This window comes from Syngnathus floridae, chromosome 10 (assembly GCF_059516105.1).
Source record: "Syngnathus floridae isolate MCC-2025c chromosome 10, RoL_Sflo_1.0, whole genome shotgun sequence".
Lineage (NCBI taxonomy): Eukaryota > Metazoa > Chordata > Actinopteri > Syngnathiformes > Syngnathidae > Syngnathus > Syngnathus floridae.
In genome coordinates this window covers 4130472-4151522 of record NC_142422.1, presented here as the reverse complement: position 1 = coordinate 4151522, position 21051 = coordinate 4130472, and the positions used below count along the sequence as shown (strand labels likewise).

General features: G+C 40.0%; 4 protein-coding genes across 6 annotated transcripts; all 4 read left to right on the top strand.

Moving 5' to 3' along the window:
* The first annotated feature begins 336 nt into the window (after positions 1-336).
* On the top strand, positions 337-4164 carry hibadhb (3-hydroxyisobutyrate dehydrogenase b). Its single transcript, XM_088388359.1, has 8 exons — positions 337-505; positions 1352-1512; positions 1625-1734; positions 1809-1930; positions 2751-2884; positions 2964-3040; positions 3113-3269; positions 3628-4164. Exons 1-8 carry the CDS (start codon positions 436-438, stop codon positions 3784-3786), a joined length of 990 nt encoding a protein of 329 aa, XP_088244485.1. The 5' UTR covers positions 337-435; the 3' UTR covers positions 3787-4164.
* A 1817-nt stretch (positions 4165-5981) lies between these two features.
* Positions 5982-8782, top strand: hoxa13b (homeobox A13b). Of its 2 annotated transcripts, none has more exons than XM_088388352.1 (2): positions 5982-6791; positions 7809-8782. In XM_088388352.1, the coding sequence occupies exons 1-2, from the start codon at positions 6044-6046 to the stop codon at positions 8051-8053; spliced, it is 993 nt and encodes a 330-aa protein (XP_088244478.1). In that variant the 5' UTR covers positions 5982-6043; the 3' UTR covers positions 8054-8782. The 2 variants fall into 2 exon arrangements, with proteins under 2 accessions (XP_088244478.1, XP_088244477.1); XM_088388351.1 differs by having other exon boundaries at positions 5985-6791; positions 7806-8780.
* Positions 8783-9084: 302 nt separating this feature from the next.
* Positions 9085-16259, top strand: hoxa11b (homeobox A11b). Of its 2 annotated transcripts, none has more exons than XM_088388368.1 (4): positions 9085-9149; positions 9482-9527; positions 11974-14507; positions 15765-16259. In XM_088388368.1, the coding sequence occupies exons 3-4, from the start codon at positions 13943-13945 to the stop codon at positions 15995-15997; spliced, it is 798 nt and encodes a 265-aa protein (XP_088244494.1). In that variant the 5' UTR covers positions 9085-9149; positions 9482-9527; positions 11974-13942; the 3' UTR covers positions 15998-16259. The 2 variants fall into 2 exon arrangements, with proteins under 2 accessions (XP_088244494.1, XP_088244495.1); XM_088388369.1 differs by having other exon boundaries at positions 9095-9149; positions 13723-14507.
* Positions 16260-17268: 1009 nt separating this feature from the next.
* Positions 17269-21051, top strand: hoxa10b (homeobox A10b). Its single transcript, XM_088388350.1, has 2 exons — positions 17269-19873; positions 20462-21051. Exons 1-2 carry the CDS (start codon positions 19120-19122, stop codon positions 20734-20736), a joined length of 1029 nt encoding a protein of 342 aa, XP_088244476.1. The 5' UTR covers positions 17269-19119; the 3' UTR covers positions 20737-21051.

Here is a 21051-nt window from a genome sequence, read left to right as displayed (position 1 = left end):
ATTTAGTGCAAAAATTATTTTTAATATAAATAGAATATTATCAACAAACTAAAATATATAATTTTTTTAATTTATTTGGTCACATTGATATTGTTTTGGAACACTTGGGAGCGTATAATGAATACAATTTTGAAATTTTGAAAGTCTATTAAATGTTCGATGGATAGAATTTGTAAAACTCTTCATACATATGTATTTTCATTTTTTACTGCTAATACATGAAACACATCTTGAAACAATAACGTTATCAAAAATCAAATATTTATTCGATTTTGACGCGCACGCGCACAAGAGCGTATCCACGCAGACCCACCCTCGCAGGCCATTGGCTGAAACCTGTGGGCGTGTGGGGTATGGCACGTTAATTGATTGGCCGAGGAAGCCGTCATTGAAAAGCGTAATACTACGTCAGCAAGCTGCGAAAAGGAGACAAGCATGGCGGCCATACTGAGAGGGAGTCGGTACCTTTTCGGAAGGCGGTGCAAGAATGTTCACGTTGCGATTGGTAAGGATTTCGAGTTGAGGTTATATAGCTGCTTCTCTTACCTGTTGGCGTTTTAACACTTTGTCTCCATAGAACCGCAAAGTTTTGCAAGAGACTTGAAGAAGTTTGAGTACCTTATGACACACTGTTAAGCTAGTTCAGGGGTCTTGTGTTCTTATTTCCATATTTGAGGAGTTTTTGCTTGTCTCGGGTTCATGCCGTTTGCCAACTAATGACAGTTTCTCTAAGTTAATGAAGAAAATATGTCATCGTGGTGGCTTTGTAAGTAGTTATGGAACAAAAGGGCTGGTATGTGCTGTTGCTTAACTCTTGTTTGTATTTAATGTATATTATGTAAGAACTCCACTTACTGTCAATGTCAGCTGAGTTTATCTGAAGACCCGATGATTTAGGTCGGAAAATATTTTTAAACTTCTGTATGATTCTGCACTGTAGTAAAAAAGTAATCGAGCCAAGCTAATCATTAGCAGAAGTTATTTCTAACGTTCTGATTTTTTTTTTTTGCTTGTTGACTGTGTTAAGGCACACAGTGTGGCAAATATGCAAAGACAATTAAAATTATGACATTATTTTAGCTTAAAGTTAGCAGGAATTTGTCAAATAATGAAGACTTTCTATTGTGCATCCAGAGGTGTACATGTGGTTCCATTTTTCAATTTTAATTCTAAAGAGTTGTAAAGTTTAATTATAGAGATGGATCTGGGAGGGGTGGTGGTAGTGCCCAGGCCAGCCTATTATCAAGATTTTTTTTTTTTTTAGCTTGAAATGGATTATCAAAATCTAAAGACAGCATCGCTTATATTTGTTTACATCCCTGATAATAAGCATTTGAGCTTTCTATTATAGCTTCCACGCGGTCCATGGCCTCCAAGACACAGGTGGGCTTTATTGGCCTTGGAAATATGGGAAACCCAATGGCTAAGAATTTGCTGAAGAACGGATACCCAGTCATTGCCACAGATGTCTTCCCAGAGTCTTGCAAGGAAGTTCAAGAGCTGGGTGCCCAGGTGGGCTAGTAAAGATTTATATGAATCTTTTTTTTTGCTGTAAATGCATCTTAAATTGCTGCCACCTGTTTGTTCTCATCAACTGCTCGGACTTTTGTACGTTTTTTTTCAGATTGTTGATAATCCTGCCGAAGTGGCGGACAAGGCTGACCGCATTATCACCATGCTGCCCTCCAATCCAAATGTTATTGACGTGTACACTGGCGCCAATGGGATTCTCAAGTATGGCTCTCAGCTTCCCTTATAATTTGCATCATGTTTCCAGATTCTAATTTAACGAGCTTTGTTAATAACAGGAAAGTGAAGAAGGGCTCCTTGCTCATTGACTCCAGTACAATTGATCCTGCTGTGTCCAAAGACATGGCGGCGGCTGCTGAGAAGATGGGGGCTGTTTTTATGGATGCACCTGTGTCAGGAGGTAAATTTTATAAACAGTATATCAGGGGTGTCAAACTTTGGCCTGTGGGCCAAAATCTGGCCAGTTGTGTAATTATATTTGGCCCGCCAAGACAATACTAAAATTACAAATTGTCTTCACTAATATTTATCATATTTTTAAAAAATGGAACCGTTTTTACTCATCTCTGATTTCAAAACTAGTTATTACTTCTTTAGTTACTTCTACTAGAGTTGCCAACAATCAAACCAGCTCGATGGCTTTCCAGTGGGAATCTTGTCTGCTTCCACCGCCAACAACCAAATTCCACGGTGCCAAATTGCACATATGAGCAAGGAGACCCCACGGAAAATGTTGGCTGCCTTCCATATGAGTCCTATAAACTCGATGACTGATTCCATCATTTCCTGGTACTCGTGTGGCTTGTGTTAACCTCGATGAACCAGCACATTTGATTTACTGCATTTTTTTTTTCTTTGATGGATTGGTGGCTTTTTCTGTCTGTACTAATTTCTTTACAAAATGCAAAAAAGTTCATCTTGAATTAATCAGTATAGCTGCTTCCAACTTCGAGTATCTAGTAGAGATTTGGAAATTTTTAGTATAAAGAAATACTGACGGTCTCTGACATGTAGCACATCTTTTCTATCTGTTCTCTGGTTATACCGCTCCCCGAGACCAAATCTGTCAGTGAGTAACTGAGACAAATATGAACACACATGGCAATTTTATGAGCACATCAATGTGATTTGCCCCTGCAACGTTTTATCCATCCATTAACCCCTCAGAACAATTTGAAACTGGCAACAAACCGTGACAGCGGCGTGATTTCCATCGTCAGGTGTGGGCGCCGCCAGTTCGGGAAAGCTGACTTTTATGGTGGGAGGAGCCGAGGAAGAATTTACTGCCGCCAAAGAGTTGCTCAGCTGCATGGGGGTCAATGTGGTCTACTGTGGTCAGGTTGGAACTGGACAGGTAAGGACACTTTTGGGATATTCCTTGAGTGACCTTTTTGTTTGTTATCAAAAATCGTTTTCTCAATTACTAAACGCAGGCTGCTAAAATCTGCAACAACATGCTCCTTGCTATCGGAATGATCGGAACGGCCGAAACGATGAATTTGGGAATCAGGTAGAAGCAACTGAATGACATCTGAAATTAAATGAATGGACACCTCGGTGATTGAATGTTCATTCGTTCCAGGCTTGGTCTCGATCCAAAACTCTTGGCGAAGATCCTAAATATGAGTTCAGGCCGTTGCTGGTCCAGTGACACCTACAATCCTGTGCCGGGAGTGATGGAGGGAGTTCCTTCTGCAAATAATTACCAGGGAGGCTTTGGTACTCAGCTCATGGCAAAGGTTTGTTTACTTCTGCCATGTCACGGTAACCTTGACTCATGAAAGAAAATTCAACAGTGATGCTTCCGTTAAAATATGTCACCCATAAATGTTTAAATTCAACTTTTTTGGGGGGGGGTCCACTGTATTAGGCTGTTACACAGCTGTGATTTTTTTTTTTTTTTTTTAAATTAGCTAAGATCACTTCCCAGTTGAAATTTATTTGAATTCCTCATTTGCATGCCTCAATAACTTCTCCAAGAGTAATTAGAATTCAGATCCATTATGAAGATTCCGAAAAATAATTTTCACCTGACGACTGTGTTGGTTTTTCTACAACTCCCACTTGATGTTCATCAGAAAGTTCTGTCTTTTTCAGGATCTCGGTCTGGCCCAGAACACAGCCACCAGCACAAAGACCCCGGTTCCACTTGGCTCCTTAGCTCATCAAATCTACCGAATGATGTCCGCCCGCGGTTATGCCAGCAAAGATTTCTCCTCTGTGTTCCAATTCTTGCGTGAGGAGGAGGGACAATAACACGTACCTCCTTCACTCCGTCCCGTGCGTGCCTTACCTTCGTGGGCGCACACGGCCGCTGCCATATTGGAGTCCGGGGGTGGGGGGGGGCTTTTGGGGGGCTCGATCAGGACTTTTTGAAAGTTGTCAGACTCAACAATACAACACTCCTTTCTCTGTTGGAGTCCATACTGTCCGACTCGCGGAGGATTCCAAAAGGCTGCCCCGAGTAGTAGCACTTAAGTGTTAGGTGGGGATTTTAGTTACATGAATGAGACGGTGTATTTCTTGTTTGCAGTCATTTTATGTTACTCTTCTCTCTCTTTTCAATGGCCATTGGCAAACGTGACTTTAACAAAGTGTCATATCTTGCAAAGAAATAAAGATGACATGTCTTGAGCTTCCTTGTCACACCATAATGTCATCTTAAAACACTCAACGCAAATAATCCCTATTAATTACCAAGTACTGTTTTTTTGTCTGACTTTATAGAAACTTTTAGGATGTAAGCCATGAGTCATTTTCTCCTGCCGTTTCGCGCGGCATGTTTCTGATCCAAAGAGCCAGTGAGGGGCCGAAGTGCCACAGGTCATGCGATCACAAGACGAGCCCATAAAAAGTCCATTAAGCACTGTAGGCTGAGAGCTGCGTTGTCATCCGCTTGATAGGTACTGCAAACATTGCAGTACTTTGCTCTCGGGCCTGCACGGGTGCTGTCACGCCAACTGGCTCCCGTTTATGCTCAACGTGGTTTCTCGTTCGCATCCGACATTCACGGCGTATACTGATATTTGTTACATGGATGTTCTTAAGTGGTTGTTTTAAATCAAATAGCACAAGTTTTCATTATAGGACATTTCAAGGACCAAATGTGTTATTTGTTAGAAGAGTGATGAATAGGTCCAAGTGAACAAAAGACTCCACAATAACTTTAAATCATTTAAGTTACTTAAGTGATGTTCTGTGTAAATATTTTAGGCTATCTTTTTTTTATTTTATAACTATCGCCTTTCACATTCACGACTTAAATGGTACAGAATATTTAGTCAGCAGAATTCTGATTTAAAAATAGCTTAGCACTGGTGGGACATTGTGACTTCCTTGGAACGATTTCTAGAAATAAAGTTTTTTTTATTTATTTGTTTCCTATATTTGAGAATCATTAAATGATCAGTGGATGAATATTGTTATTTATTAATAATTTTTTATTAAAGGAGTCAGAGATTTATGTATCAAGAACGTAAAGTGTGTCCTTTAATTTTCTATATATTCTTTTAAAAATGCAAACACTTGAATATAACAATGGATAGTTTGTGCGCGTGCGTGCGTGCGCGTGAGTGCGCATAAAACGTTTTTTTTTCATAAATGTTCACACATTTTAAGTTAACCCTATAAGAGAAATTAAATAGCCTATCCCCTCCGCAAAAAAAGTACACTTGCACGTATACGCCATGAACTCTGCCCATAAAAATTTACAGCCTCCAAAAGGTGGGAAAATTCTATTAAAAATATATGAAAAGGCCTCAGATTTAGTACAAAAAATATCACTTCCTAAAGCACTAAAAGTTGCAATTAATGTAAAATTTAATACATAGTGAAATTCTACTATGAAATATTACACTGACACTTTTTTGAATATTATATTGAGCTTAACAAAGCTAATTCTAATTCTGTTTCTTTTTATTTGACTTTTTTTAGGGGAAGCAATTGTTGATTGACAGGCGGTTTTGTGTTTTTGTGTAAAGCTTCCCTTTGCTATGTATGCTCTTCCATTGTGTTTGCGGTTCTTTTGTCTTTCAACTTGACCTTGGACTCCAGCCGCGTCCTGCATGCCCGTCTTTGGACTACTGCAAGCAAATGCCGCCATCATCTCATTTTATTATCATTATTATTTCTATTGAATGGGCCTTGACATATTTTATTCACAAGAGAAGACGATGATTAATATTTAATTATTAGATAGACGTCTGCGTAAAAGCTGCGTGGGGATTTTTTAACAGGGGCAAGACGCTGCACCTTGGACTCATTAAGTGTTTAAAGAATGCTTTGAAGCCTTAGCATGCGCAATTGTGCATCACTATACAGACATTAGTTTTGATTTTGTTTAGTATAACATAGCAGACCTCTAATCGCATTTTAAAAGCTAAAAAAACACAAAGGGTATGTTGTTTGTGTGGCTTGATGTGGCTTATTATCTCCTGTGCAGACCTTGCTCATCTCCTTTGCATATCACGTGTCTGTCCAGGGCCAATAACCTCGCGATGGTTCCGTGTAGGGTATGGTTCCCCTGCCAAAGAGTCCCTTGTCTGGGTGCATTCGTTCGAGGGGGGTTCGAGGAAAAAGAGCCGCATGCGTGCACGTGTCGGGACATGCTATGACCGCGTCATTGCTGCTGCACTCGCACTGGGCCGAACCGCTCATGTTCGTCTACGACAGCAGCGCGGACGAGCGCGCCAAGAACATGCAGGACGCGCCGTTCCCCGGGGGGAACTTTGCGCCCAACCAGTGCAGGAATCTGCTGGCGCATCCCGCCTCGCTGGCTCCGAGCAGCGCCGCCTACGCCAACGGCGACGTGCCCGCGTCTGGCGTCGGGGAAACGGCCAAGCAGTGCAGCCCTTGTTCGGCCACGCAGAGCTCACCTAACGCCTCCCTTCCGTATGGATACTTTGGCGGCGGAGGCTACTATCCGTGCAGGCCGGTGTCCCACGGCAGCTCCAAGGCCTGCGCGCAGCCCTCCTCGTACGGGGATAAGTACGTGGACTCATCGGTGCCCGTCGAGGAGTTCTCCAGCCGGGCCAAGGAGTTCGCCTTCTACCAGGGTTACTCCCCGACTCCCTACCAGGCGAGCTACTTGGACGTGCCAGTGGTCCCGACACTGAGTGCGCCCCCCGAGCCCAGGCATGACCCCCTCCTGCCCATGGATCCCTACCAGCCGTGGTCCATCACCACCAACGGCTGGAGTGGACAAGTGTACTGCGCCAAAGAGCAGCCCCAGGCTAATTCTCTCTGGAAGTCATCCTTGCAAGGTGAATTCTTTCATATTTACAGTTTTGGTAACACTTCAATGTTTTCATCATAATATTGAATGTTATGGTAAGAAATATGCATATTTTTGTCATGTCTCTTGCATTAAGTACAAGAATACAAGGCCCTGCATGCATATTCATTTTTTCCGATTTTCTTGTTTGTAATGTGTGTTACGCTTGGAAAGTAATTGAAAAATGCAAAATACAGTAGAAGGTTATTTTTTCTCTTCTTTTCAGCTAGAGGACCACCAGGCTAATGTGAGGATTACGTATACAATACAGTTTTCCATGTTGATGCGCAGAAATTGATAAATGAGAGCTTTTCGCTTATATTTTCCAGTCTGGTGTCTTTAGACAATTTACCCTGTCCAAATAAAATACATTTTCCAATGTGCAATGGACGACACGTAAAGAAATAGTTTTATTTTTCCCCCCAATTGAGTTTAAGAGGATAACGCCCATGCACCTCCACATGAAATGCATTTAATTAAATGTCGTGTTTTACCTATACGAAAATTCACCCGTCAGTATAACAACAAAACAAAATATTATATTATTGAAATATCTGTTCCTATGATCACAATTCCTTCCCCCAGAATGGCATCTGTCGATTTTAACTTTGAAATATATAGGAAAAGGTTCAGAATATATATATATAATTTGTAATGGAAAATTTATAATAATGTATTTATTAAAAACATGCATCAAATACCACGTATTTCCCCCACAATAATATGACATATTTGACATATATATGACATATTTGAAATATTCAATTAAAATATTGAATATTTTATTTTATTGAATTGCAGTAAACAAGCAAATATTTATTATATTTTTTTCAGCACGTTACCGCAGCACATTTCTCTTCACTCGCACACAATTCATCTGATTCAAAGCGTTATGAATGCAGACAAATATTGAAAGCACCACATGTGTTTTTATTCCATTTTCCTACATTGAGTGTGCGTAAAGAGTTGAAAGTGACACGTTGCATCTCCTCCAAACACGCAGCAGACAACACATGTGGTGGTAGCGGGGACAGCCAAGTGCGCCGTGGCAGGAAGAAGCGCGTCCCATACACCAAGGTGCAGCTCAAAGAACTGGAAAGGGAATACGCCACCAATAAATTCATCACCAAGGACAAGCGCAGGAGAATATCTGCGCACACCAACCTGACAGAAAGACAAGTGACCATCTGGTTTCAAAACCGGCGCGTAAAAGAGAAGAAAATCGTCAATAAATTTAAGAGCTCCTGCTAGGTTCTCGTTGATTTTGTTTTTGGGGAGGTGAGGGGGGAACAGGAATGGACACAAACGTGCCTTGATCACAAATAAACTCTCCTATAATTTATTACCTTCACTTTTGTCGCCAGAGTGCCTCCTTTCACCTTTCTTGCTCCTTTCCTCGCGTTTTAATTGGAAGCAGTCCACGCAGCGCGTTGACAGAAAGTCGGAACTGTTCGCGACAAGTGTGTGCGATTCTTTTCCGCTCTCATTACTGCTTCCCACGCATATTCGTCTTCATTAATTTTCACAAAAAAACTCCAATTACAAACACAAGCATGTGGAGTTTTGTAAAATTATCGGTGTTAATTTATGAAGCAGCGACATGTCTTTTTGGGTTGATCACAAAAAAGCTCCATATAAATCAACTTTTTCCAGCCGAAATGAAGAAATGACGCACCAATCAAATAAAACTATTACAGTTCCTAATAAAGTGGTTGCATTTGATGTTTACAATTACCGAACGGGGTGATTCAAGTCCTTCATGTCGCACCTATTGTCACCTCGTTTTGATACCTCATAGATATCATCCCTTTTATTTTTTCAGATTTATACCATTCAATAAAAATTGGACTTTTTCAGTCGTTTGACATATAACGTGTCTGACGTGGTTGTCACTGTGTATTTCTCTTGTCTGTCAATTGTGATTTTAAATGAAAAAATATCCAGAAAGAATAATATCGTGTGGACGTATTTAAATTTGTAAATATTTTGGAGACACAGCCAAATGAAAATGTCAATAAAGTTGCTTTAAAAGCGCATGTGTGATTCTCGTCCTCTTTTAAATTAATATTGGGATATTGTTCACTGACGTTAGAGTCGTTCAACTTGTCATTAATTGTTGGATTGTGTTCATTATGTTTTCATTACTAATATCATTTTATTTTATTTTGTTCAGACAAAATATGTAGGTTTTACCTTAAAACTTTTTTAGACATTTTCGGCGGCAACTTCCGCTTTCGTCATGAAGTATGACGTAGCCGGAAGTGTTAGAAAAGCGGAAGTGTGACGAAGTCAGAAAGTCTGACGAAGGCGGAAGTTGCCGCCGAAAAAAGTCGAAAAAAGTTTTAAGGTAAGACCTAGTACATATTTTATCTCAACAAAAGAAAACAAAAAACTATTGTTATTAATTGACTTTTAGCTGTTGAGGCTATGTAGAGTTTGTATCCATCTAGTGGACAAAGTCTGTCGTTACAGCGTCTGCTATTATGGGTAGACTTCTGCATTTGTTGTTAAACGTCATATATTATAAAAAGTAAAGGCAAGCCTTAAGTAAAGGTTCTCAATAATAATAGCGAATAAAAATTAAGGTGATAATCGAGTCAAAAATATTGGAATTTTGGTGTAAATGTAATGTTGCGATTTAACATGTTTTGAAGGTTCATTATCATTTGTTTTTATTAGTGTTCATTTTCCTTAATGGGCCCAGCATACGACGGCTTCGAACAAGGTAAGGTTTTTTTTCTTCTTATTGAACGTATTTAAATCTTAAAAAATGACATTTAACTGACTGAAAACGTATTCTATGAAATAAAAGCTCAAGATGGACCTTGACATTGCAACCCAGTTATTCACGGATAAAACACATAATTCTATAAATCAAATATATGAACTATCTTGTATTGATTGAATGAATTTTCTCATTACCTATGACTTCCATGACATTTTGCTTTCTCAACGGCTAAGGCTTTGTTTTGATTTGGTTCCATGAAGCTTACAGACCTCATTCTGTCTCTAATTTGGTGTCATTGCGCCCCCTAACGGTAAAGATGCTAAATTGTCTGTAAAAAAAGCATGAGGTGTCTGTTACCTATACATCCATTTTCCAAACTGCATTATCCATGGACTTGCACTTTGACAATATCTTCTTTTGATAAATGATTTGAAATCAGCAAGGTATGATTGTGAACTTTTGCGCATTTTAAGTTTTGCAAGACTATTAGAACAAAGTCGAGATCCACATACGTTTTTTTGAGTTGCAGTTTGGACTACACTTTGCATGAAATATCCATAATTATGTGTACTGAATTCAACAGAACAAAAAAAAAAACTTTTCATCATGTGCTCATGTACAAATGCTTCCTTAACTTGTGATTTAGCAAACTTGGCAACTTGACCTTTCGAAAACACTAAATCTCTGCTTTTCACAACTACTGTGTGCAAAAACAATCTTAACCTTAAAATGATCTTGCACTCATATTAAAAAAAAAGGAGGCTTATTTTTTTTAATAAACGTAATAAAGGCCACAAACTTAATATTCACCATAAAAATATTCTCTAACAAGATAGCATTCGAATCCAAATGTTATCGCACACTTGAAAAAAATTAAGAATATATTTGATATAATTTTCTTCATGAATAACTCCAATTCAACATAGGCAAATTTGAGCTATAATTTATTATAATTAATTATAATTATAATTATTAATTATAATTATTTAATCTCTTATTTTCACATCCTCCATTTGGTGAAAGGACATCAAACTGAACCTAACCAAATCATCAATCCTCAAATAATTAATTTTTTTCATTGTCATGGGCTTCTTTCCATCTGCAAAAACAAATCTGTTCCATAACTCAAAAGTCAGCACAGCAAGTATAATTGTTTACTTGTTGCTTTTGGTCATCATCTTAAGTGCAGGCTTGGAGGGAAGTGTGGCTTTTACTTCACGGCAGACATGTTTTTATTATGACTTCCCTCCCAGTGAAAGCGCCTCTCTGGGATTAATGCAATAACACACATTATGAGTGTCTGGTTAACCCAAAATATTTATTTGAAAACCTCTTTCGATGGGCCAAACACGCCACCAGCTTGCCACTCTGGAAGCGTTGACTTTTTTACAGATGAATGAGAATCATAGAAGAATGACCAAAATGTGTTTTCATTTTCAATGGAGGAAAGAAAGAAAGTTGGTGTGTGAGCAGTAAATCAGCCTGTACAGAACATTTAAAAAATGTCTACGCCAGAGCTCTCTGTATGATATATGTGGCACATGTGGCCACTTATGAAAATAAATTACACTTACTGACAAATGTAGTCATAGAGATGCATTTACATGCAAACTTAATAGAATTAATGAGCACAGCAGTTGTATCGTAAAAATAATAAAAATCATCGATTATAATCTTAAAAGCTTCAAAGCATTGTACTGAAACATTTTAAAAAAAGACAAGAAAAGTCTTTATACTATTCATGCATGAATGTCAAATAAAAAATATTTAAAATAGTGCAGTGAGTACCTTTTAGCATCTTGAAAGTCAACAATAAACTTGGCTTGATCCAAAGCATACCATATTTTTTTTAAAAATCCATCAAAACAGCTTTGAAATAGTTAAAACTGTAGCGTACTCACATTAAATTTAAGAGTTTGGAATTGTAACGCGACATGTATACTTCTGTTTTTCCCGCGTTGCCATGGTAACCTCATCTTTACTATTTCATCAGTGAAGCCAGAGGCAGAAAATGCTTTGAGTGTGGGTGGGGTTGGACTGTCGGTGTGGAAAAACACCACATGCCATTTAGGTTTGCAGTTTTTCAAGCCGGGTCAGCATCGAGACTTTGGCAATGTGGAAGGGGGAAAATAACGTGTATTTATATACTTTGAAAAGTGTGATCACTGAGGTGTGTGCATCCTTTGGGGCTTCCCTGGATATGAAAAGTCGACACACCCCTGTTTGAAGATACATAATTTCAAAATTTTCCCCACCAATAGTGTCAACTACATGTGGAACCTAATTGGAAAAGAAAAATCAGGATGGGAAGTCAAATAAACAACAGTGGTGATATTGCATAAGTGTGCACACCCACTATAGGGGATGTCAGCAGATTAGGAACGTCATCTCCCTACTTAATAACGTTTTTGTTTCCATCAAACACTTCATTTTTGTTCTCCAGCTATCCCCGAGGTGTCAAACTCGAGGCCCGGTACCCAGATCCGGCCCACTACCTCATCTTATGTAGTCTGGAAAGAAGAAAGTCTGGAAATGATTTGCGTGGATAGCACACTTTTCAACTTTCTCGATGATGCATTTCAAGCAGAAGCATACAAAAATACTTTGCAAATTTGTGATCCTATAAAAGTTTGTTGACAAACTCCTTTTTAAAAATATACATGATTATATTACTTGTACAATAGTTTGCAACTATTTTATGAATTTAAACTGACAATTGATTTCAAATCAAGCAATCCATCAATATGATTCTAAAAATGAAAAACAATATTGCAGAGGGAATTATGGATGTACAAAATGGTTTTAAATGACTCTGAGGGCAACTAAAACTGTAATGGGCAATGAAAACAAATTTTCTTCATCATCGCAGCCCTTTTTGACATTTCTGCCTTGATTTATTTTTGGCATAGGGTCTCGCATTACAGTACAAACCCACTTGAGATTTTTTTTTTAAAAGGGGGGGGGTCAGTAGTGCACCTGTTTTATAATTGTCCTTTTGACAATTTTTAGAACTTGTAAAAAAAAATATCCGACCTTTATATGCTTTGTAAAAACAAATAATCTGATTGCAAAGTGGCAGGATAATCCCTGTGCATTTCTGTGCTAATCTACAAGATTACTGTACACAATTTAACCAACATTTATATTATTTGCGGTATAGTGTCATGTAACAAATAAAATATGATCCTTCAGCGTTGGTTTCTAGCCCAAAAACCTTTTAAATAAGACACAGATATCAGAGAACTTTGGGAACCACTCTCACAAAAGCCTCTGTGACACTATAAATTGTTTATAACTGATGGCATGCAGGAGGTTTCCAAACCATAAATTGTGGTGGAGACTCACTGTGTGGCAGGAAAGGGTACTGCCACGTCTTAGTTATTTTCCCTGGGCTCATTATTTGGTAAATAGCACATCAATGTAAATGTTAACGACGTGATAACAAACTAATAAGGGTCAATTTACAACCATTTATTTACCCTTAATATACAAAAGTATCTATTTACATAATGCAGCCCTAGTTAACTCCATTCAAATTCGCACAGAGGAATGTTTGCCCTCCAGACACAACATGATTTTTCTGTAATGTTTTTTTTTTTTATTGCCTAATTGTTTCTTATGAACATAATTCACCAACTAGGCCTTGCAAACAATTTCAACTCATGCAGGTTAAATTTTGTGAATGAAAACGTCAGTTTGCGACAACTGATCGTGACGTCACGATCAGTTGTCGCATTCATTGCAGTGTCACGTGGATGCATATTTACATAAACATAACATTTGCACATGCGCCTTTGCATTGACGGACAATCTTAACACAATGTTAAAATCGGTTTTAGTAGTTAGCATAATGTTAGCCTGATTGCATTTGTGTAACATTTTCGGAAAATTTGGAGAAAAAAAATTAAGAAACAAGAACAGGCCGGTTACCTGGACGAAAAAAAATAGCAATTGGTCATTGTTATTTCAAATACCGTTAAAAATGATACTTTCAAAATATTATTGAAAAATCAAAAAGTCATTAACTTTCATGAGACACATTCACCTGACATGCACGGACTATAAAGCCTCTTCTTGTTTGGTAGAACCTCGAACAAGGTTTGACTTGGAGAAAAGTACTTTGAAAATAGCATGCGTTGAAGAGATGCAATTTTCCCCCTCCTCCACGTGTATTTTTCCCCTGGCTTTGCAGCCAAAGGTTGACTTTATAGCGGGGAGCCATTGACTCACAAGCTCCTGCGGGCCCATTGAGGCGTGTGTCATGTAGTGCCAGTGGTCACATGGCTCGGGATCGACATGGATCTCACTCACGCACGTCAGCTCACGACGTGCAGGGCTCAGTGCGCCTCACTAAAGTCACTGCAGCTCACTCAGTCAGCAGGATGACCCCGTGCTGAGGAGGACGGTCGAATATGGATTTGGATGCTTCCAATATGTATCTACCCAGCTGCACTTACTACGTCCCCGGAGCGGACTTCACGGCTCTGCCGCACTATCTGGCCCAGGGTCAGCCCTCCTGCCCGGTGGCTTACTCCTACCAGTCATCGGCTCTTCCTCAGGTTCCGTCCGTGAGAGATGTGGCGTTCAGAGACTATGCGGTAGACGGCGCGGCCAAATGGCACCACGGCAGGGGGAGTCTTGCGCACTGCTACGCGGACGACAGTTGGACCAGCCCGACCCCCCGCGGCGGAGACCTGCCGGGGAAAGGCGTTTCGTCCTCGGGTTCCACCGTTGCGCCTGGAGGCTTCCACGGCGGCGCCGCGGCAAGGAACGGAGTCCTGCCGCAGGCTTTCGATCAGTTCTTCGACTCGACTTACGGCGGCCAGGAGCATGGAGCCACAACGGGGCAGGACAGGCTAGGCGCGGTCAAGTCGAGTCCTGCGCCGGCTCCTCAAGCTCCAGGCTCGGACACAGCGGAAAGCTGCAGCCCCAAGTCGTCTCCCGGCCTCGGCGAGGACAGGAGCGGAAAAGGAGGCGGTGAGTATGGACCATGGTGTCACTCTCTGCTCGCTCTTATAAAAGACGCTTTATAAGCTCTTTTTAAGGTTTATGGTTCTGAAGGTTTATGGAGGGCCACGAGATTTAGCCTGACAAAAAAGTATATTATAAACGACAAGATCACGTGCTTGGGCTTGAAATTGGCCGTGAGGGGTTTAAAGTCAAGAGAGGCTATTCCCTTTTTTGGATCCTGCACAGATTTCGCATTTGACTTATTTTTATTATTAACCGTTTGCTGCATTGTAGACTTTTAACAATCTGACGTTTTAATATTCAACAACAAACATTGACTCAGTCAATAATCCGCACTTCCGCAACCTTTTTGTGGTTTTTCATGATCAACTATTTCAAAAGCATTTTTGATTCTTTTCGCACTTTGAACAATAACTGAAATGTTCATTTTAACCGCAAATATCCATGGAATACGTTTCCAATTTTTATTCACGGTTAATCAAATATACTTATCAACAATTTGAAAAATACGCATAAACCCTACTTTAAACATAACCTTTACTATGAGCGTTTTTTTTCCATGTTGAAAACATGAGCGCAATGCTCAATTTGGGTATTTTTCTATTTTAATGAACTTAAACTGTAAGCGCTTCGTAATATCAGCAATATAGAAACTAGCGACCACCGTGATTTAGTTTTCAGTATTTTACGCACAAACAATTTAAATCTCTATTTTACAGGCAAATAAACTCCGATCTTTACTTTTACTTCCCATAACACTCACTTTTCTTTCAAATTATCCTTCCGAATCTCACGTAGCTTTTAATTAGCTACTTAAACAACGAATTCAGTTTTAAACTTGACCCCCTTCCGCTCTCCGTATCAACAATACGAAACGCCAGCGAAGCGTTTCATCCAACTTTCAAGGCTCTGCCTTTAAGAGCTGTTTATAATTTAATGAGCAATATGTGTACAAATTTACTGAGTTTCCAGGCATTTAATATGCAGCTGGCCTAACCAACGGAGCCCGAATGCAACACTTTACGTGCAGCCCAGTGAAATCCGAAGCGGACTATAAAAACTGCACTTGATACTGCTGCCTCCAAAAGTCCTCTTGACTTACATGATTGTTTAAAAATGATTTTTAATACCTCATATTAGTGTTTAAGCGCAAAGGCCTTGAGAGGATGGAAGCACTTGAACCCTTAGCTCATTGTGCGTAATCCTCCCATCTTGACCCACTTATAAATATCAAATTAATATGATCTTTATGATTACGATTAGGTGTCCAGAAGACGCGCAAGAAGAGATGTCCATACTCCAAGTATCAAATCAGAGAGCTGGAGAGGGAGTTTTTCTTCAGCGTTTACATCAACAAGGAGAAGCGGCTGCAGCTTTCCCGGATGCTCAACTTGACTGACCGACAGGTGAAAATCTGGTTTCAGAACAGGAGGATGAAGGAGAAGAAACTCAACAGGGACCGTTTACAGTACTACACCAGCAACCCCCTGCTATAAAACATGGACTATATATATGTCAAACACCTGCACGCCATTGGGAACTCTTCAAAAGTCCAAATGATGTGTCATTAAACGTCCCTTTCTCTATTATTATAATTATTATAATAATTATTATTTGTTTTGTTGTGACAAAAATGCTCTTATGTTCATCCCCCAATTTGTATGCTCACATTTACACGCTCGCACGCACAGACTGGAATCGTTTTATGCGTACTTTTAATATTATATTGTGCAAATATATATATTGCATATTGTGCAATGGCTGGAGGTGATTTTTTTTGGGTGCTGTTTATGTGTTTTAGTGTGCTGTGACATATTCAATCATATTTAACATGTCCTTCAGCGCTTCCATGATCCGAATTGTAAACCGGTAATATAAAAAAAAATCCCCCTCAAAATCCCGGTAGTGAAACTAAACCCTTTATTTTTGTTTTATATTGTGGCACGTATTGTTCGTACGCAAAACCTGTCTTCTCCAGAGCCTCAGTAACAGGATCTGCTGCAGCTTTTAATTTGATATCCATTACAAAGAGCCGGCTCGTTTCCTGCCGCCTCATTTCTAACCCTACATGCCTGTTAGGCGACGGAAAAAAAAAAATCCCCCACGTTTTAGTGATAAATAGAAAGTCTGTTTCTGTCATTTTGGAAGTTTCCATCTAAACATTCAAAATTTCTTATGCTCTAATTTCTCCAATTTACCACTATTCATCTAAGGGTTTATTTCACCAGCAGCGTGTAGTAGAAATAGTAAATATAGACATTTGTTTACCCCAAAATTCGTCTTTACCCCCTGAACCAAGCTTCTAAAAAGAGCTTGAATGACCTGCCATTAGATAATATGGCTTCCTTATACCGTACATCCTGTGAGAGTCCCAGGAATTCCGCTTTGATTGCTGCACATCCTCCCAGTTGCTCCAGTAACTTGGCCATAAAAAAGGCGGACTCGTCTGGAGCATTTGGAGTGGAGTGCAATAAAGTGTCTGAGAACCAAGGTTATTAACTGCGACTATAAGGAGGCTAGCAAAACAAGAGGTGCTGCACCATTGAAGGCTGCGGCTCTCCTTGGTGCAGCATCGGCACGCCAGGCTGTTGCAGGAATATTCTGGATTGTTTTTTTTTTACCCCCAGTTTGAGTGTTGTGGCGCAGTTGAAGGCCTTGCTGCTTTTGTCCACAGGAGGGCGCTCCACCGATCAATGTCAATGCCGTTTGATTCTTTCCGATTAAAGACGCTGGTTCAGGGGTTCAATCTTTCAGGTAAGCATGATATGATAACGATGTGTGTGTTTCTCCCTGACTGTTCACTTTGATTATCTTGAAAAACACAATGGAGGCACTCAAGTTGGTCGACAATGTTATCATGCAATAAAATATTATCGGGTTAATTGTATCAGATTGTGGCTCGAGATTGTGCAAAAGTTATGGCATCGTTAAAAACATCCAATTTTTCACTTATAACCTCAAACACACACACAAAAAAGTCCTGCTTTGGGTTTGTATTGTTAATTTTCATGTTACTTGTAAGTGATATCATTATTAATATCTGTCTGTTGGCATTTATTTGTCTGGCAACTCAAGACAAATTTAACAGACTTGTAATGACTGGAAAGAGGAAAATGTAAGAGATAACATCAAAAGGTCATCATCCATCACTTTAACAACTCCCGATTAAAAAGGAATAAGAATATACACGTATGCAAGTGCGCCAAGGCGCAAATTTGGTTTAATTACATTTTGTGTTCTTACGTTTGCTCACTTTGGCGGAATTTGTTGGATCTCTACCAAAATAAATCAAAACACCCTTTTTTAAATGCTTGGCAACTAGTTTCAAAATAGCGCAATAATGAAACAAAATAAGACGTTTGTTTCGTCTAATTTTATATGTATTTTTTTAACTAGGCACGTTTCTTCCCATTTTTCAATTTTATTACCCCCCAAACTATGTAAACTATAATGTTACGAAATAGAATTTCGTAACACTCAATACACCATAGTAAAACAAAATCAACACATATATAGTCGAAATAATTGACCCAGTTTTTAAAAACTAAAACCAACACAAATCACATTTGGTTTCTTTTGGCGGATTTTTTTCTTATTTAGTACGCACGGTTTTGTTCCATAATTTACCGCAAACTCCTATTTTTTTAAAATAAAGTATGAATTACGGTTGTATATAACACACAATAGTTATTTTAAAAAATTAAGTAGATGGAAAAATCACCCAAAAAAACAAATGTTACTAGTAAAACCTTTTCAGAAGTATCTTTCGTAATACTTTCTTAATTTTGTTTAAGAGGTTTGTAAAGAGTAGCGTGGATACGCCAGATTTTAAACGAAATATATATGAAACATAATATAACGTCAAAGTAAAATTGCATGGACACATTAAATATTTAACATGGATGCATTAATATTTAATATAATTCGTTTTAACGTCAACGAAATATGCCGCATATGAATAAAGACGTGTTATGTATTTTCAACAATTTTTGGTTGTCATTGGCTTTATTAATTATCAACGGAACTAATGTGCGTCATTAAAAAGTGTTCACAAAGCAGTGAAATTGTCCGATTAATTTTCCTCCACTAATAAAAGCACATGTTGAATCGGTGAGGCCAAATGTAGCAGTGAAAGCGTCAAAAAATGATGAGCGCGCCACAGAAAAAGGGGTCAAGAGTCCCCTGTGGAAGACTTTGAGGACCTTTTGGAAGTATGATGCACCGTGATGCACCTTTACTGCTCCTTTTCTTTACAATGCTGTAAAAGCGGTCATAAAGTAATACATTGCACAAGACTGCTTGCAGCTTTCAACTGCCTCACTTGCTAAATTTCCCTTTGCATGCTCCGAGAATATACTCAGGGTTCAACATCCTCTCATTGAAATGATATTTTACCCATAATCCCATTTACGCATGTGCACCCCCCCCCCCCCCCCTTCCTCCACACACACTTTTTTTTTTGCACTTTTCCTGACTTAACCTAAACCAAAATATACGACCCTGGAGCAGGCTGCTCGGACTGGGAGGAGTCTGTAAGCTGCCTGCTCTTTTAATTGGCTGCGGGCTACAGTGAGAAGCGTGAGTATCACTAATTATTCAGCAATGTTTTGCACAAGAAATGTCGGGCAGATTGGGCGATCTTCACCTTAGCACAGCCATGACATGCCCCAACAACCAGGCTGCCAACCCTTTTTTTGTGGACTCGCTAATCAACGTAAGGGGCGATGCCGGCTCGTATTATCACAGCAACGGCGTGTATTTGCCCCCGGAATACTCGTACGGACTCCCCGCTGGTTCCTCTTGCTTCCCCGGGATCGCGAAGCGCACTGAGGGGAGCGCACCGCCATCCGCGCCCTATGCTCCTGGTATGGAGACGTGGCTGGAGGCGTCTCGCTCCTGCAGAGTCGAGCAGCCTGGTGGGCAACATCTGAGCCAGCAGTGCTCCTTCTCCGCCGCCATAAAGGAGGAGAGCGCTTATTGCCTCTACGAATCTGACAAATGCCCCAAAGGAGCCACGGTGGAGGACATCTCCTTCTCCGGAGCGTCGTGTCCACCCACAGGCAGCAGCACCGTGCCGGTCCCCGGCTACTTCCGCTTATCGCAGACCTACGCCTCCTCCAAGCTTTACCACCAAGCCCAACCGAGCGTGAATAACTTCCCACCGCAGCGACCTCCCCGTGCGCCCGCGCAGCCGGCTCCACCCGCTGTAGCCGCTGTCTCCGGGAAGCGGGAGAGCCACGAGGAGGCGCCCGCGTCCGAGCCCTGCGCCCCAGCTCGAGACGAAGACAGCCGGCTGTCATCCGATGGATCGTCGTCGTCCCCGGAGCCTGCAGATGCTTGTGGTGTGGAGTGTGAAGAAAAACCCTTAAAAGGTGCAGTACATGCATGTGCTTTATCTGAATTATTTATGAAATGAATATTAATTTGCAAGCTTGTGGTCATGCTACAACGATTGAGTAAATAATGCAGGTGTAAAAATACCCACTGTGAATATTAAGCATGTGCATCAAGTTTAATGGGAATTTGTACTGCAACAGAATTAAAAAAACCAGCCACATTTTTGCAACACCCACAAGACAAATAAACACACAAAGTCCTCTTGTATCACATTAATCTTGTGGCTTGCCTAGCCTACATCCATTTGTGTTTTATGTCTTAATAAAAGAAGCGTTTGCATGCATGGGCGTATGCGTATCAGAGATTTGATACGGGGGGGGGGGTATGATGTGGCATCATTTGGATCTATGTAGACAGATGAAAATGAAACAGCTATCATTAAAGGGCGTGTAAAATATTGATTTTTTGTGCGTGTATGTAACATTTACAGTACATACACAATAATCGGACCAGGAAATAACGTCATGCATGCGTCTTTCTATTCAAAAATGACCTTTTTTTTTTTTTTTTTTTGGTCATGCTCGTCCACACCTGTTGCCTCATCGTGCGTGGAATTTTTACAGATGCTGGCAAAATGGAGAGTCCAGCGAACTGGCTGACCGCCAAGAGCGGCAGAAAAAAGCGCTGTCCATACACCAAACATCAAACTCTGGAGCTGGAGAAGGAGTTCTTGTTCAACATGTACCTGACCAGGGAGCGGCGCCTGGAGATCAGCCGCAGCGTGCACCTCACCGACAGGCAAGTGAAAATCTGGTTCCAGAACAGGAGGATGAAACTGAAAAAAATGAGCCGTGAGAACAGGATCCGGGAGCTGTCTGGAAACTTCGCTTTCACATGAGACTTAGTGGACTCTCCATCTCAGCCGACTGTGAGAAGAAACGGGACCCTCTATAATAGGCTAACTTATTGAATGTTATTATTTCCGCTTTTAATCGTCGTGGATGTGTATTTATATAAATGACGTTTGTAATCGTGGTATTTGAAACGTTCAGAATGTGAACGCAATGTATGTACATAATGTATAGTGGAAGCATATGTGCATGTAAAATTATACCCACTCGCTGTTACAGTAAGAAATTGATGAGTATTTGCACACTTTTGCTGGTCAATATATAATATTATTATTAATAATAATAAAAAACAATCTTTACAA